The following is an 18,730-nucleotide window of genomic DNA, read 5'->3' as shown; positions in this document are numbered from 1 at the left end:
ATACATGGTATATACAGATGACATACCACTATTACTAGGAACTTTACTTCCGTTAGTCCTGCCCTCATCTAGCCATCATTAATTTGCAGTCAGATACTGTATTTTACATAAAATGTATTCAAAAAATGAGCAATACTTTAAACACAATTATAATAAAACTATACAATACTATCAAAGGTGGAGAGAGAGAAGGGTTACGGTCAGCCCCCTCACTCTCAAGACCTATTGTTATAAGTGCCTTGCAAAGCTGTACAACATTCTTCAGGGACAGACAATAACAGTAAATCATAAAATTATATTAAGATTCCCAAGCATTATTAGCATATTTATGGAAGGTAGACAGGTAAAAGACTCCCTACAGTACAAGCATGCCTAACTGTTTCCTCCGGATTATGTAATGCTTTCTGACTGCACATACAACAGTCTATATGGTAGCTTCCAAAACATCTTGGCACAAACATTTTTTAATATAGTGTTGGTATAGCTGCTGCCTTAGTGCAGTGCACTTTTATTGTGCATTGTAAAGGTTCATCATTCTGTCAAGGCAAAAGGCAACAGAGGTAACCCACCTAGACGGAGTATGTGTTTTGCTAGGAGGGACTTTTTTCCTCTTCTTGAATGAAACAAAAAAGTTGATCAATTTTACTGGATTCACTAGTTCTTGTGTAATACCCAAGATGCCCATGAACATAAGTAAGGTGGTTTACACACAAGAAATTTTAAAACTGAAATCCTTCTGCCTGGTAAAAGACAAACCAGGAAAATCTACCACAAGAGGAGTGGTTTCTGGCCCAGAAATTGTAGTTTACTGGCCATTTGGACAGTTTTTTCCATCTCCTTCAACTTTCTGGTCTAAAAATCCACGGTTACACTTTATCTGCCTTTCCTGTAACTAATCTAGTCTAGATACAGATTTGCTGTATCCGGGACTGTATGCAAGTTTCTGAGAGGTGCCAAAGTCTGCTCTTCAATTTTTCCCTTAGATGTTAGTTCTCGCCTCTCCTGCACTTCTGCTAGCTTATTAGTCTAGCACTTTACCATATCAGACTTCTTGCAGCAATTATTGTAGCACACAAAAGTGTTACCAGCACTAAACTTTCGACAAGGAAACAGCTCCACTACTTATTAATGCCCACCCCTCCAGGCATGTCTAAATGCCAGTTATCTGTGCTTTCTCCTGTTAACCTGGTAAACTTGGGCATCCTGAAGCAATGTAGCAACTGCCTCATGTACACCGACAACCCTCTCCTCTTACCTCCCAACGCTCAGACTTGCGAGAGATGCATTTATAAATCTAAATTGGAAGCCATGCACTCTCCAGGCAAGACCGGACTAGCTGGTCAAGAGAAGGTCAACACTTGCACCACACCACACGGAACACATAGCCCTCCAGAACACACACCAGCACTGCCTTCACATAAAAACACGAATCACACACCCACCTTCGTGGAGGCTCTGAATAAAAATCTACCCAAATAGCAAAGACCTCCAAGGCAGAAATGCACTTGACTACAACACAACACTAATCACGAGACATATAACTCTCGTAAACAGTGTGCCATTCAATTAAAGCCCCTAAGGCAAAACAGCATGCCCAGCACACACTCGATAGTGAGACACACTGAAGTCCCACTCACTAGGATGAATAAGGAGAAAGTAACAGTCAGTTGCCCATCAGGTGCCAAGATCCATCATATTAACGCACACACACAGGTCCCTCAACAGGTACAAATAAGACTCTGCCATTGTACATGTGGGTGTGAATGACCCGATATGTACCTCCCTGGACTACATGAAAAGAAACATGGAGGAGCTCTCAGATTATGTAGCCCAGGAGGGTACGACCCTAAGCCTGAGCAGCATCCTATCATCACCCAGAATGATACCACAGTACAAGCAGAAAATGATTTATTTCAACAACTGGCTAAGTTTCTGGTGTCATTCTAAGGGGATCCAGTATCTGTCTGTCTCGGATGACATGACTGATAGACCATGATGCTTTGCCAGAAATGGCCTGCATCTGTCACCCCTGGGCTTCCGGATACTGGCCAAGGCTCTTGCCACCCCTGTAATTCCTTTTTTAGGAGGTGTTCCAAAGACGAAATTACCACTGTAACAGCTACAAACAAATGCAATCTGAAGGTCATGCTGCTCAATGCTAGAAGTCTAAATCTCAAAATGTACTCGCTCCTTAAAATGGAGAACATCGACATTTGACCTGGTTCAAGGCAGCAGAAAGCACCTCTGCACTACCAGACTATAACTCATTCCACACCTTTTGGCCTCAGAACTTGGACCGAAGCTCCAAAGGTGGTGGTGTTTCCATATTCATAAAGAATGCGCACACTTCCAGACTGGTAGCCCAACATTACGCATCAGATACTTCAGGTGCAGTTAACATTGGGTAAGACAGTGATTCAGGTCATAGTCTGTTATAGGTCCCCAACCATGTCCCAAGACACTTACTCCACGTTCCTAGGCACCCTGGAGAATATTAGGGTCCAACCTAACACACTCATACTGGGCGACTTCAACTACCCCTCCATTAACTGGGAAAACTACTCATGTACCAATACACTTGCCCAACATTTCCTGGAATTCATTAATTCCAATGCCCTGGACGAGCTCGTTCTTACCCCCCACTAGAGGTAGCAACATCCTTGACCTGGTCGTTATGAACATGGGCAACCGTTGCTCTACACCAATAGTCAACTACTCCCTGGTGAGATCCGACCACAAACTAATCACCTTGGAAATCCACATCCCTCTCACCCCACCCCCGCAAAGGTAACCACCATGAAAAACTTCTCCAAAGTTAACTTTGGGCTCTTAAGAACAGGGGTGGCTACCTTCACGGCACCCATGCAAATGAAGAATAGCTGCATGACCACCAAATCATTCATCAAAGCACTGTATGAACACGTATACAAATGCATGCATCTCGCCATACCCAATAGAACCAAGACTCTCTCCACCAAAAAAAGGAAGCCAATCTGGTGGTCCCCTGCCATAAACAAACTCTACAACAGCAGGAGGAAACTGATGCAGAATAAGGTGAAGTCCCAAGACTGGAAAAACTCCCTTATCAGCCTCAACAAAAAGATGAGATACCTCATCAAATTCTCTAAAGCTAGCTATGAAAACAGAATTGCAGCAGATAGTAAAGACAACCACAAGGCCTTCTATAGTTATTTAAAGAACCTCCACGGCAATACCCAGATTTGCTCTGAGCTACTGCACAAGGGTACCTCCTATACCGAGCCAACAGATATCGCCAATATGCTGGCAGACAGATTCAGTACCAACTTTACCCCTCTCCCTCAACAAAGGACCACTCACAATACCAGCAGATTGCCAGGCACCCAGTATTACTGCTGCACAGGTTAAAACAGCACTATCCAAGGCCAAGAATACAGCTTCTATGGGACCTGACAATATCCCTGGCTGTGTTCTACATGAATGACAGAGTGAACATCTGTGTGCCCTGTTCAATCACAGCCTTACCTCACGTTTTGTCAATACTGTATGGTGCATTGCTATAGTCATCCCTCTTCACAAAGGAGGAGTGACTACAGACCGTGGGAACTATCGCCCCATTAGCCTGACAAGTCTGATATGCAAAGCTAAGGAATGCATCATCATGGGCCCAACATACAAGGATAAAGGGAATCTCCAAACACTGGATCCCACACAGTTTGATTTTGTGAAGGGTAGATCATGCCTGCTCAAGTTGGTTGACTTCTCTGAGTCAGTCACCAGAGCTGTGGATAAAGGCAAGGTGGTTCATAAAGCCTATCCTGATCTGGCCAAGGCCTTTGATACCATTCCCCACTCAGGAATCACAGAAAAACTCACTAAGTTAGGCATCAACCCCCCCTATATCCCTAGGTGGGTTGCAAACTGGCTCACAGAGAGAACCCACAGTGTGAAAGTAGCCGACTCCAAGTCAGACTGCTGACCAGTCATGAGTGGAGTCCCACAGGGATCAGTCCTGGGTCCTCTCCTGTTTGGTATCTACTTTTCAGAAGCCCAATCCAACACAAAGGGACTCTGGCTGACAAAGTCTGCAGACGATTGCAAGTTGGGAGCCATTATTAACTCCCCAGGTGATGTTGACATCCTACAGAAAGGCCTCACTGAGACCAACGGCTGGTGTCAGAACCATGGTCTTAAGCTCAATGCCAAAAAAATGTGTCATCATCCCCTTTGGGAAAAACCCAGCTCCCATGAACTACCACACTGATGGTAGTCCACTGAACACAGAAGGCATTATAATAGATCTGGGAACACAGACTGACAGCAACCTCTCTTTTGACCACCACACTGACACTATGGTCAGAAAGTCTTTCTATGTGGAACATCTCATTACTAAGGGTTTTGCATCCAGGAAGAGAGAGGTCATTGTCTCCCCTCTACTCTTACCTCATTAGGCCAATCATAGAGTACAATGCCCCATTTGGCATGTACCTCACTAGACACCTGCAACAACTGGAGAGGCTGCAAAAGCACCTTACAAAGAAGATCCTAGGCCTTAAACACGTGTCCTATATGGACAGACTCAAAAAACTCCAACTATTCTCTGTCTCACATCGCCTACTTAGAGGCTATCTCTGCTTGACATACAAAGCCATGTCTGACCCAGCTCCGTTAGAAATGCTACATCTAAAAAAATCCCAATCCCTCCGCACCACACACTCCAGAGAACTCAACCTCATTACCACAATCAACAGAATGTGCTGGAGGGACAGGTTCATAACCCAGAGACTGCCCGTGCTATGGAATAGACTTCCCATACATGTCAAACAGAGCACCTCACTGGCCCTCCAAGAGAAATCTTGAGTGGATAGGAAATAGAAAACTCACCCCGGGGATCACTCCAGTGGCTCTACTCGACAGAGGCACTGGAAACTAAGGTCATTTAGCATGATGCCAGGGTAATCCTATGGGCTACGCTTGTAAAGGCTTCAGGGCCATTAGCCTAGTAGACGCCTATGAACCATGATAAATATTTAAGTAAGGTATATGTGCTGGGACAAAAGGAGATGAAGTCAGCTTCAACCTAAAGCTCAAATTTCAAAGAGGTGAAGGATGTCTTCTTGGTGGGCACAAATGATGTTTTAAGATGCCTTAACAGAAGGTTCTATTGCTACCTATGGAAACAATGAAAGGCAAACAGAAACTGCAGAAAAAACTAGCTGATGAACTGGTTAAGTCTGGATAAAATAAGGGGTCTGTATAGCCCAACAACCTTAACATAAGACAAGGAGAAGGATTTGGATTTTGTGATACACTTGAAAGGCAAATATCTCCCAAAAATTTAGGATGCAAAATAAAAACATCCTACAATCAGAAGTGGATGTTTAATACCAGAGTGGAAAACAAATGTTGGGAATAACAATATCTCTAAGCTGACAGATTCAGAAAAAGGAGACAGGAATATAAAACTGTACATTGCTACTTTGTACAAGAGTACTTCTATAAAACCAGTGCCACACTGGAAGAGTGACCACACTCAATAACAAAAAATAGTATTGTTGCCTCAACCAAGTCAGAGTTACTAGGATTAGACTGAGTAGCATCATTTGACTCAGAGAAAATGTTGTGAAGGTATACATTATGACCAGAGCAAACAAAATGATCTTCAAAACATTCTCAAGAGGAATAGGGAGCAAAGGATCACGACTTGACAATTCACGGGTAGCAAACAGGTCCACTTCTGGGAAGCTCCATATTTTTACAGTGCCTTGCAATATATTTGGTGTTTCCATCTTCAGCACAAAACTGTCTTTCTCATTAAGGCATCTGCTAACTGATTCAGTAAACCTGGAATATGAACCACTGAGAGATAAAGGTTGTGGGGGGACATCTGGTATGGCAGAGCACTAGTAGAACTTTTCCCCCAAAATGAACACTTGAAATAAAAAAAAAAATCTATTAAAAAGTAAAAAATTAAGAGTCTGTAACAATAAATGCTAGTAACATTGCACCACTACTGCCTGCCAAAGGAAACATTAAAAAGAAAAACATTCGAGAAAATCTCTGAGAACATTAACCAATGAAAAGACCCAGTGGAGATGCCAAAGGAATGCATAGCACCAGTGGAAGACAGGCAGTAACATGGGTAGTCACTGAAGAATGTGTAAGGAAGTGAAAATTATTGAAATACATAAGGAAATTTTTAAAATAAGTGGGATACTTGAAGACTATATTACAATCAAAAGCAGGATGGTGGGACAGAGAGAAGAGAAACTACATCACTATGATGAAATACTAGCTACACAAAAAGGCACGGCAGAAATGAAACTTAAAATAGCACAGCAAAAGGTATGCCAAGAAGAAATAAATGTGATGATGACTGAATTAGAAGACAGGTCCTGGAGAAATAATCTTAAAAGTCTCTCCTATCCCACAGGGATTAGAAGGACAAAATTGTTAAGTTTTTAGGTTGCCATTGATAAGCAAATTGTCCGATCTCTCAAGAAAAGCTGACGTTAGAGTGGGTACACACAGGGAATACCTGCCCAGTGCGTTGATAAAGTAATATGGAGACTTTTCAGTCTTTTCAATAAAAAAAAAAAAAGTATTAGAAAAATTACATTGAAAGGGGCAAACCCTAAAGGTAGATAAAAAATAATAGCACAATAAAGGAATACATTACTATAAGCAGCAAAGATGTGAAGGCAGAGAGGGCGCCAATGCAAAATTTTGAACTAACACTTCCTGCACATTCCAAGAGACCAAAACATATATGTTTGCAGAAGTGGCCATGGAAGATTTACAAAAGATATTTAAAGACACCAAATCTTCCCAAGAAGAGGAGTCAGCATCACAGGGAAAACTTGTAGAAGTAAACTTATCAGAAAAATAGCTGTCTGAATGATCACTGCTGCAATATCCTAAGCTACATAGCTTACATCTTACAAAGGATACAAGAGATGGCCAGCTTCCAAAGCTTCATGGCATGTTTTACTCACCCAAACCATTAGACAGCTTGACCTGAGCTGTCTGAAGGACATGTTTAGGTGCCATGCCCTTTAAAGCTTTCATGCCAACTGAGAGAGGAAGAATAAGCCCTGAGAGAACATTGCCAGGAAAAGCAAAAACACATCTAAACCCTGGAATAAAAAACACATCAAAGAAAAACAAGGGGGGTAGAGGGAGGGAGGAAGTGGCTACTGCAGCAGTGTGATGATTTGGTTATCTACTTTTTTAGTAAGTTTACTTATACTAACATGGTTATCATATACATCACTTCTGCAGTAACCTAAACTATAGGGGTAGATTACTATAGCATGGAACATCTGGGAAGTGGAAAGAACCAGGAGCCCTTGGACAATGTTCCTTGCAAAGCCTGACCTAGACCTGGAAAAGGAATATGGTTTGTAGTGTTTTGTAAAAGTATGTACAGAGGGCCAAGTTGCCGCTTCTAGAATTTAGTCCTCTTCACAAAGGAACTGATGAAGAAAAGACTCTGGCAGAGTATGTCTTGACCCTGTCTGGAATAGTTTTTGTTGTGGGGGAAATAACAAAAGGTAACAGCCTGATGCAATCATTTGGAAATAGTCGGTTTTGAGGGTCTACTTTAGATCGTGGAAAACTTAAAATCTCGAGCGCTCACATGAGCAAAAATGCAGATATTCGATATTCATTTTTTGGATCTCAGTACAGTGGAGATCAGAATACTTGCCCTTTCCTCACTGTAGTCCGATTTCAGAGTAGGAATATATAGTTAGCGGGGGGGGGGTGTGAGGGGGTGCAGCCCCCACAATAGCGATTTAGAATACCTGCATATTCAATATTTTGATTTTTCGTTGTTCTGACATAGACCCTCTCTTGACACACCCAAGATCATCAAGTCTGTCTTTTCTTCTTGCACAGTTCAGATTTTATCCTAGCATACAGCTTAGGAGAAGTCTCTTAGCTTGATGTCTGAGAGTCTAAACTGTCTAGGTTTTCCTGCTTTTGCTGGATCACTAACCAAGAATTGCACAAATAACAGTTGCTTTATGTTCATCACAGTCATCACTTCTGCAGTAGCCTTAACCTGAACAACTGATCCAAATATCTATAAGACTTTGTTCTTTCAAGATAGTACCCAAGTTGCCTGTGGAAATCTAAAGCATGTCCTTTCTCCCTCATTTTTGGGCTCAGGAAACAAAACAGAAGGATAGTTTTGCTTAAAGTAAAATTGGATACCACTTTAAGCATAAAAGGATTAGTTCTCAAAGAAACCCAGTCTCTGTGGAAAATGAAGGAGAGTTTACGCACCATAAGAGCTTACAACTCATACTCTTTTAGCAGAGTTCAGAGCAATTAGCAAAACAGTTTTCTTATGACAAAAACCTCAAGTCAACCTGATGAGCTGGTTCAAATTGAGCAAGTTAGCTTCTCTAACAAAAAAACTGAGATCCCAAGGAGAAGCCACCAGTTTTCTTGGAGGACTCTTATGCAAAATCCCTTTCAAAAACATTTTTGCATGAAAATGCAATAAAGTAGGAGATCATGGGCAGACGTGCTCAAACAGCTGGCACATGAACTTTGATGGAGGAGTAAGAAAGGCCATAGGATAGTAACTCAGACAAATATTGTAAAGCCAGAAAAACAATAGCCCTGAATGTGTGCTAGTTATGTTGATGACATCAACTAGAAAGCCTTTTTCAGTCTGATCCAATAAACTACTCCTGCCCAGGAAACTTTGAGCAGGAACAGATGAAAGGAAAAAAGTGCACTCCACTTTAAAAGTATAGTTAAATCTCTTGATAATCCATTAAAACACAAACTCCTACAATAAAAATAGCCTTCCTAACCAGAAAAGTACATTTAAACAATAAATTTTAAATGTGGAAGTTTTTTCACCTAAAGGGAACTTAGCTACCCAGCAGTGGAACAGCACAAGCTGACCGTCAATATTCAAAAGCCTGCAGAGGAATGCTCTCTTCAGTGGAAGGAAAGCTCTGAAGGGCTTGGCACCTAAACCTGTCTTTTTAGGCAGCTCAGTTTGAGCTGCCTAATGGGTTGGGTGCATCAAAGGTGCCTAGAAGCTTTGTAAGTTGGCTAGCTGTTGTATCCTTCACAAGCTATAACCTCATATGGTTAAGGCTATTGCAGAAGTGATGACTATGATGAACATAAAGCAACTCTTTCTTGTGCAGTTCTTGGTTAGTTATCCAGCAAAAGCAGGAAAACCTACACAGTTTATGACACTCAGACATCAAGCTAAGAGACTTCTCCTAAGCTATATGTAAGCTGTGCAAAAAAAAAGACAGACTTGATTATCCTGGGTGTGTGTACAGTCTCTCTTCTGCTGGCAGAAGAATGCCCCAATATGTATGACTAACACAGAAGCTGAAAAAGATGAAAAGCTCTAGCCAGTGTTAGGACCCCGTGAAAGGAGAATCCAAAAGTCAACCCACCATGGAAAGCTCTTCAAAAGTAAAGTAATTTAAAATACACTGTATCTGACAATATTATTAGGAAAGGAGAGTTACAGAATCTGTTTTTATGCTTGCTCTAGCTCTGTATATATTGTCTTAATACGTGAATGTCAAATGTATGTGGAGCTTTTCTTCTCAGGCCTCCAATGAAAAGGGATCACAATCTTTGCCCAGCTGGACTATCCCGGCAAACAAATGCTAATAAATAATATTTAAGCATCTTGAGCCAGCAGTGAATGTCAAATTCCACAATGCAGAACAATTAATTTTAATCAAATGCTTCAATATAATTTTGGGATAATGATTAATTTTTAACAGTGATTTGCTTGCTTACAAGGATTAAACTTTATCACCCTTAGAGGTATTTTGTTTAAAGAAATCTACAGAGGTAAACTCAGAATGAAACATACTCTGTTGCAAGTTTTCTACACAGGTCATTAGCTACTTACATAAACAACTCCCCTAAGGAATGCTGCCTTGGCCAGTGTCCAAGGGCCATCTAGTGATTTCCCATCATCCTCAGGGCCCCAGCTAGCACTATAGATGTCAATGTGTTGGGGTCTCAGACTAAGCGCCTTTGCCTCCACAAGGTCTGTGACAGGTCCATCCAGCATCCTGACACCTTTAAATGAAAAAAGAGACAGTTCAGACTCCTCATCCTACAACACAGTGGAGAAAAGAGCAAATGTTACTGCGCTCAACAATATATTTTGAAAAGAACTTAAAGACAAGGCTTGGCATGGAACTTTGATGCATATCGTGCATCTTAAGTGTGCCCAACAACACCACAGCAAAATACAACTAAAGATAAAAATAATCCAACAGTGAAGAGTGTCTCTGCGGTTATTTTTATATGCAATATGTACATAAACAGAAACAGAGTACCTTAAAATTAATAAAAAGACGAGCTTAACATAAAATTCAAGAAAACAGCACATACATTACATGTATGCAAAAGGGTCTACTTTACAAGATCAAAATACCAGTAGACAAACTTTTAAAACACTGAGACCACAACACCAAATGGTTATAATGATGACAATTTAAAATCGCCAACTCTCTCAAAAACAAATCTGTAAAACATCAACTTACCACGCATTTAATTCACTAAAGGAAGTAAGAACTCATGCTGTATAAATAGTGCCCTAACACTTTAAATCTCCATAATAGGTACCTAACTCTCCTTTTCTGCCTAAAATAGTTTAGGTCGTAGCTGTAATATTGTCCATATTCCTGATTGTGTTTGGGATAAACATTTCTGCAGTGTGTTCTGCCTAAAATAGTTTAGGTAGTAGCTGTAATACCGTCCATTTTCCTGACTGTGTTGTGGGCCTAGTTGTTTGTTAGACGCTGCTTTCTGAGCTTACTGTCCAGGCCATCTTAGTTGGCAAAGACCATCCCCCACTTCAGTGAGAATTTAGTGTTTATGGTCATTGTCTAGTTGGGTTGCCAGGGCTATGGCTTGGAGAAAGCACCTCACTGGTTCTTTTGAGCTTTTTAAGTTGTTTCAGGTTTCAACTTTCTGTTAAGAAGTTAACTTGAGTGTTTCAGCCATTACACACAGAGCTGAGGAGGAGCAGCTGATCTGTGATATATAGCAATAAGTAGCCTGTTTTTTTTTTTTTTTTTTGCTTATTTGTAGCAGTTATTGCTTATTCTAGATATTTATAGTAATTTTATTGTATACTGCATACTTGTACTGTATTTCATAGCTATTGGCTCACTTGTGATAAACATTTCTTTAGTGTTCTTACACCCTCCCTCCCTACTGGGATCCTGTTTTTATACCTGCTGGCCTTGCAGTTGCCCGCCCCTACTCTAAATTTGATCTTGGACACTCCTCCCAGTCTAGTGTCATTAGCTCATTTACCTAATACAGAGAGAACATCTGAGAAGGCCAACCCACTTAGTTTATTTTCTTCTCTTCCTTTCTTAACAAAAAAAAAAAAAAATGTCTAAATATCCTTGTGTTATGACTGTGCTTCTCAAACATTTTGGAAATATAGAGAATATTTTAGTGCATTTATTAAAACTGTATTTGCCTTAATATTGCTACAACTCAAGTGCTCTAGGTTGCACTGCATCTGAATTGTGTGTTTTATCTGCTTTTCTGCATACATAGAAGTTTCTGTATATGTAGACGAGCTACTTATTCTACTGTACTACTGCCTCAAATCGTTTTTCAGTTGTGCACTTGCCTTGCTTCATTTAAAACGTTTTAAATTGCTAATTTTGTAAAGTTCTAATTGTAATTACTATTTAGGGCTACACACTCAAGTGCGTTAGCCTTTTCTGTGTTTATTTAGTGTATTATTCAATTGTTTAGCCTGTTTCAACCAAAAAAAAAAACTATCTTGTTTGCTCATTTCCCACCTTTCCTAGCTAGTATAGTCCAGATCACAGGCTTTGTTGATTTCAGGACTTTATTTCCTGAGTTCAGAGCTGTCCAGACCTTGCTGTGGCAGAGGGAAGTCCTACTTGCTTACCAGTGGGAGTGGTGAGCATTGTAATGCCTGTCTAACACTAGAGGAGTGGTTTCCAGCTCTGAAATTGTAATTTTAGCCATTTTGGGCTGATTTCTATCCCTTTCAACTTTCTGGCTTAAAAACGCGTGTATTTGCACATTTTTCGCATCGTGCAGCACCACGAGGCTACGGTTAAACTATTTCCAGGTGCCAGAAAGTCTGCTCTTCAAATTTTCCCTTAGAACTAACTGGTTTCTCAGTAGCAGCACTAAAATCTGAACCCCTGTGACTAGCACTTGCTCTAAAACCTGCTGGAAAGCACTAGGAAGCCTTAAACTGATACAAGCATTCAACTCTCTTGTTAATAAGGAGAAATTAATTGTAGACACTAAACAGCCTATAATTGCAAAGGTAAGGGAAAACAGCTCTTGTACTTTACAATAAAGCACCTTAGCAGGCATGTCCAAGGGTCAGCTTCCGGTGATTTCTCCTGTCCACCTGGTGAGTCTGGGCATACTGGGGCAATGCAGCAACTACCTCATGTACACAGACAACCCTCTCCTCCTACCACCCAACACTACAAACTGCAAGAGATACACTTACATAGCCAAACTGGAAGCAAAGCTCTCTCCAGCCAAAATTGTGCTAGACAGTCAAGAGGAGAAGGTTAACACCTGCACTACACCACAAGCAACACATAGCCCTTCAAAAACCACACCATCAGCACCCACACAAAGCAACACTAAACCCACATATGCGGAGGCACTTAACATTAACCTGCCCAAGCAACAAAGACCTCCGAAGCTGAAACACAAACAAACACCAGTCACAACCAAAGTGACACACAGCTCACACCACCAGTGTGCCACCCAACAGCAGCCCCTTAGTAAAGACAACGTACCCAACATTTTAGTCATAGGTGACTCTACAGTCAGGCACACTGATGTCCCACTCACCAGGCTGAACAAGGAGAAAATTACAGTCAGCTGCCTGTCGGGTGCCAGGATCCGCCACATAATGCATGCATTCAAGTCACTCCACAGCAAGTACAAATATGACACTGTCATTGTCCATGTTGGAGTGAATGACTTGAGACATACCTCCCTGAACTACATGAAGAGAGACATGGAAGAGCTCTCGGATCATGTGGCCCAGGCAGGTATGACCCTAGCCCTGAGTAGCATCCTGCCTTCACCCAGAATTATACCACAGTATAAGGACAAAATAATTGACTTCAACAATTGGCTAAGCTTCTGGTGTCATTCAAAAGGGATCCAGTATCAGTCTGCCTGGGATGACATGGTGGACAAACTACGATGCTTTGCCAGAGATGGTCTGCACCTGTCACCCCTGTGATTCAATTTACTGGCTAAAGGTCTTGCCAACCCTATAGTGCCTTTTTTAGGCAAGGTTCAAAGGACAAAACCACCATCGCAACAGATACAAGCATGCAAAATCTGAAGGTAATGCTACTCAATGCTAGAAGTCTAAAACCTCAAAATGCACTCTCTCGAGGCACTCAAAAACGGAGAACATAGATATCTGTGCAGTAACGGAGACCTGGTTCAAGGCTCCAGAGAGCACCCTTGCAATACCAAGGTACAACTCTTACCTCACTTTTCGGCCACCAAACCAAGACCGAAACACTAAAGGTGGAGGAGTGTCCATATTCACCAAGGATATTCACACCTCCAGGCTAGTTGCCCAACACAATGCATCTGAAATTCTCCAGCTGCAACTAACACTAGGTAAAGACTGCAATCCAAATTGTAGCTTGCTACAGATCCCCCACCATGCCCCAAGATTCTCACTACACCTTTCTAAACATACTGGAAAATATTAAGATACACCCAAACACCCTAATACTGGGTGATTTCAACTACCCTGCCATTAACTGGGAAAAGTACTCGGGTACCAACACCTTTTCCCAATGGTTCTTGGAATAACTTCCAACGTCCTGGATAAACTAATCCATTGTCCCATCAGGGGCTCCAATATCCTAGACCTAGACATTACCAACATGGGAGATAGATGCTCCACACCAGTGGTCACCCCCTCATTGGTCAGGTCTGACCACAAGCAAATAACCTTGACATCCACATCCCACCCCGACCTCCCAGTAAGGAGACCTCCGTAAAAAAACTTCTCCAAAGCCAACTTCATGCTACTCAAGTCTGAAGTGACAAACTTCATGACACCCATGCAGACGGGAGTTGAAAGTTCGACTGCCAAATCCTACACTAAGGCACTGTATGAGCACATCCACTCATGCATGAATTGTGCCATCCCAAATAGAATCAAGATTCTTTCCCCCCAAAAAAGGAAGCCTATCTGGTGGTCCCCTGCCATAAACAAACTATACAACAGAAGAAAGAAACTGTTGCAGAAAAGAGGAAAATCCCAAGTTGCAAAAAACTCCCTTACTAGCCTCAGTAAGAAGCTGAGATCCCTCATAAAATCCTCCAAAGCTAGTTACGAAAATAAAATTGCCAAATATTCCAAAGACAACCACAAGGCATTCTATAGTTATGTCAATCATCTACATGGCAATGCTCAGATATACCCTGAGCTACAACAGAATGGCATTAAATATACTGATCCCAAGGATATTGCCAATATCCTGGCAGATCGATTTAGTGCCAACTTCACCCCATAAAGGGCCCATCTCAATACCAAAAGATTGCCAAATTCCGGTAATCACGGCCACACAGGTAGAAACAGAACTCTTCAAAGCTAAGAATACAGCATCCATGGGACCAGATGACATCCCAGGCTGTGTACTACATGAACTACAAAATGAACTGGCACCTCATCTAAGTGTCATGTTTAATCATAGCCTCACCTCAGGCTTTGTGCCCATTGAGTGGTGCACAGCTACAGTTATCCCACTTCACAAGGGGGGGATCCACCATGGATCTTGGGAACTACCGTCCCATCAGTCTGATGAGCCTGATCTGCAAGGGCATGGAACGCATTATCATGGAACTTATAAACAAAGACATTGGCAACCTTCAAACACTGGACCCTACCCAGTCTGGGTTCGTGAAGGGCCGACCTTGTCTCCTGAACCTGATTGACTTCTTCGAATCGTCCAGCTGTGGACGAGGGTAAGGCAGTCCACACAGCCTATCTGGACCTCGTCAAGGCCTTCAACACCATCCCCCATTCTGGAATCATAGATAAACTTTCGAAGCTGAGCATAAATCCCTACATCACTCGATGGGTTGCCAACTGGCTTATTGACAGAACCCAGACTGTAAAAGGTAGCCGACTCCAAATCTAACTCCAGACAAGTGAGAAGTGGAGTACCTCAAGGTTCAGTCCTGGAACTGCTCGTTTGGCATCTACTTCTCTGAAGTACAGGCCAACACTAAGGGACTCAGGCTAACAAAGTTCACAGAAGACTGCAAACTGGGAGCCATTACTGAATCTCCAAATGATGTGGATATTATACAAAAGGGCCTTACAGAAACAGATGCTTGGTGCCAGAGCCACTAAAGCTTAATGCCAAGAAATGTATAGTTATCCCCTTTGGGAAAAACCATGTACCCGTGAATTACCACATAGGTGGAAGTACACAACACCAAAAGTGTGATGAGAGACTTAAGGACACAGGTGGACAGTGGTCTCACCTTCGATAACCACATCAGTCAGGAAATCCTTCTATGTGACACACCTCATCACTAACGGCTTTTCTTCCAGAAAAAAGGAGGTCATTGTCCCACTGTACGCATCCCTCATTAGACCCATTATAGAGTACAAAGCCCCACCATTTGGTATGTACCACACAAGACATCTGCAACAGCTGGAAAGGCTGCAGAAATACCTCACTAAAAGAATCACAGGCCTAAAGCAGATGCCCTATACTGACAGTCTAAAAAAAAACTATAAACCAGCTCTGTGGCATATCGTCTAATCAAAGGCAATAACTGCTTAACATAAAAGGCCATCTCAAACCATGAGCTGTTGGACATGCTCCACTTAAAGAAATCCCAATCCCTCAGAGCCACACGCTCCAGGAATCTAAACCTCGTCATCACAATGAACAAAACATGCTGGAGGGATAGGTTCCTGACACAGAGACTCCCCAAACTCTGGAATAGACTGCCCATATGTGTCAAGCAGAGCGCCTCCTTGGCCCTCTTCAAAAGGAACCTTGACGACTGGATAGGAGATGGGAAATTCACCCCAGGTCGCCCTGCTAGACAGGGGTCCAGGGAAGTAAATATTGTGGGAAGAAATATCCAGGGAATTGTTATGGCTAGTCTTGTATAGGCCCTAGGGCCAACAGCCTAGTACCAGCCTATGAACCTAAACCCCGCCCACCAGCCAATAGCCACATACTCAAAATATTCCACTGAATATTCATGAAGATACTTACACCACCCACATGAATATACATTGCAGATTTCTCAATTCAATAATTACAATTATTTTAAATTTTTATGTTTTTGCAGGGGGGAGCTGTGCCCCCAAACTCCCTGCAAATTAAATATACCAACTCAGAGACCACACTACAGTGCAGAAATGAGCACATTTCCTGTTCTGCTCAGCTCAGTAAAATTCAGCATTTTAAAAGTTCAATCTTGTAAAAGTCGTTATAGTGAAGTTTCAGTCATATGAAACCTCGACACTGTAGTCTTGGCATTTTAAAAGCTGGTCTACTGGTGTTTCGATCTTGTAAAGTAGACCCATGTAAATACATTAAGTAAAAAAAAAAAAATGTCAACCCTGTCCAAGGACAAACTACATAAGCTAAAGCTATTATTATGAAGGTCTTAATACAAAAGGAAAACACTGACCGTTGTCTGGGGATTAAACCATGGAATCTCAAGCTACTGTTTGGAAGGACTCTAACAGAAAGGAAAACACTCCCTGTAATTTAGGGACTGAACTCAGGACCCTTCACATTCCATAAAGTAATCACTTGCGTTAGACAAACACAGTCTCTGGATAATAAGATACCTGCCCCCCACCCCCAAGATCAAGTGTTTCTTCCTTTTAACTAGGAAACCACAATAACAGTGATTTTGAACATGTAAGCATCCAGTACAGAACAAATGACTAGCTCAGCACTGTATTTATTATTCTTTATATTTATAAATTAAATGTATTTATTTAACTCATTCACTCTGGAGCATCTCAGAAAATGCTACCTGCTTACTTCCATCATAGGGACAACAGTGCAGCCCGAGCTCATTTTCTGATAATCCATTTGTAATACCATACAGAAAACAAATGCTCATAACTCTAACCATAATAGCTAGACTAAAAATGTAAACGCAAAAGTTGTTCAGCAGACACTGACTTTTCCAACAGTGTAAATATTGATAGTGTGTATCGAAGTCATTATTAAATATTTGCCAAGGAATGATGATATTGTGCATATTTTTTACCTTTTTTGGTTAAACAAATCACAATATCTTGGTGACTGTACCATGTAGACCCATACACTATGCAATTAATTTGTTTGTACGAATGTCTGCGTTAAAATACCTTAACCATTACTGTGTGGTGCTTTGTTACAGAGATATTCACAGAAATATGATTATTATATTTCTCAGAGTTGATAAACAAAGCATATCTCATCACCTGTAACAAACAGAGGCTACATGTGTACAGCATACAGACACAGTTCTTTTACCATGTTGTAACTATTAATACAGTCTTCAAAATCAGGTATTACTTAGCACACTGGCATGCTCCCTAGCAAAGTTATTTACCAAAATATGAAAAAAATTAATAATTTTCATAACCTTAGTCCTAAACAAACTGCTGTTTTAAGGACCAACACTGTCTTCAAAATGAGGTATTACCTAGCACAATTACTTGCTCCCTAGCAAAGTTATTTACCAAAATATGAAAAAAAAAAGAAGTTATGTCCTTACCATAACGTTCCATGTGAGTTGTTCATCTCGCCTTTTGGTTCTTGCACGTGGGTTCGGAGCCGATCCCTCGGCTCCGAGTCGGCCGCTTTTCAAGCTCAAACTCTCAGAGAAGCTCAAGACCCAGTATATATCCCATGATGCTCTACTGTAAACCCCAGATCTAGTACGCTGCACCCGAAGACGGCCTAAAAAAAATAAGTACCGCAGTATCTACCTATCTAGGTATCTATAGATTTTCAGAAAGGAAAACAGTCTGTCTTAAGAAGACAGGCTGACAAGACCAACCAATCCACCAAGGCAACCATCTTTCTCACCAGGAGGGGGAAGGTGGGAGGGAATGTAAGAACAAAAAGGCGAGCTGAACAACTCACATGGAACGTTATGGTAAGAACATAACTTCTTTATGTGAAGTTGTTCTATCTCGCTATTTTGTTCTTACACGTGGGTAGCGTCCAAAGCACCCTTATCCTGGGTGGCACAGTGGAACCAAAGGAAGCCCTGTCCACTTTGTAACGAGTGATAAGCATGTGAGGTTTGGACCAAGTAGCAGCTGCACAGATGATATCCAAGGGTACACGAGCTGCATGAGCTAATGACGTAGAAACAGCCCGGGTAGAATGGGCTTTGACATTAGTCGGTAATGGCTGGTTAGTGGAGGAATAAATGAATTTAATGCAATCAGAAAGCCACTTAGATAATGTGATTTTTGATACCGCAGAACCTTTCTTGTTCTCTGCGTAAGAGACAAAGAGTTGATCAGATTGTCTGAAGTCTTTCGTTCTGTCCAAGTAGAATCTCAATTGTCTGTGAACATCAAGCTTGTGTAGCATATATTCCAGTCTGTTGGTATGGTGTCTAAAAAAGGTTGAGAGCTCAATGGACTGATTTAAGTTAGTTTCTGAACAGACCTTAGGAAGAAAGGTAGGATTTGTCCTGAGGGACA

General features: G+C 41.5%; 1 protein-coding gene across 1 annotated transcript in view; it reads right to left on the bottom strand.

The window, feature by feature from the left end:
• Window positions 1-18,730, bottom strand: part of PCSK4 (proprotein convertase subtilisin/kexin type 4) — a 1,808,619-nt gene that overhangs the window by 989,339 nt on the left and 800,550 nt on the right. Inside the window, exon 9 of the mRNA XM_044054831.1 lies at window positions 9,884-10,056. Within this exon, the coding sequence (XP_043910766.1) occupies window positions 9,884-10,056 (173 nt within the window). The remainder of the gene's footprint in view (window positions 1-9,883; window positions 10,057-18,730) is intronic.

The sequence above is a fragment of the Protopterus annectens genome, chromosome 13.part0 (assembly GCF_019279795.1).
Source record: "Protopterus annectens isolate FY-2018-M chromosome 13.part0, PAN1.0, whole genome shotgun sequence".
Taxonomy (NCBI): domain Eukaryota; kingdom Metazoa; phylum Chordata; order Ceratodontiformes; family Protopteridae; genus Protopterus; species Protopterus annectens.
This window is presented reverse-complemented; position numbering and strand designations above follow the sequence as displayed.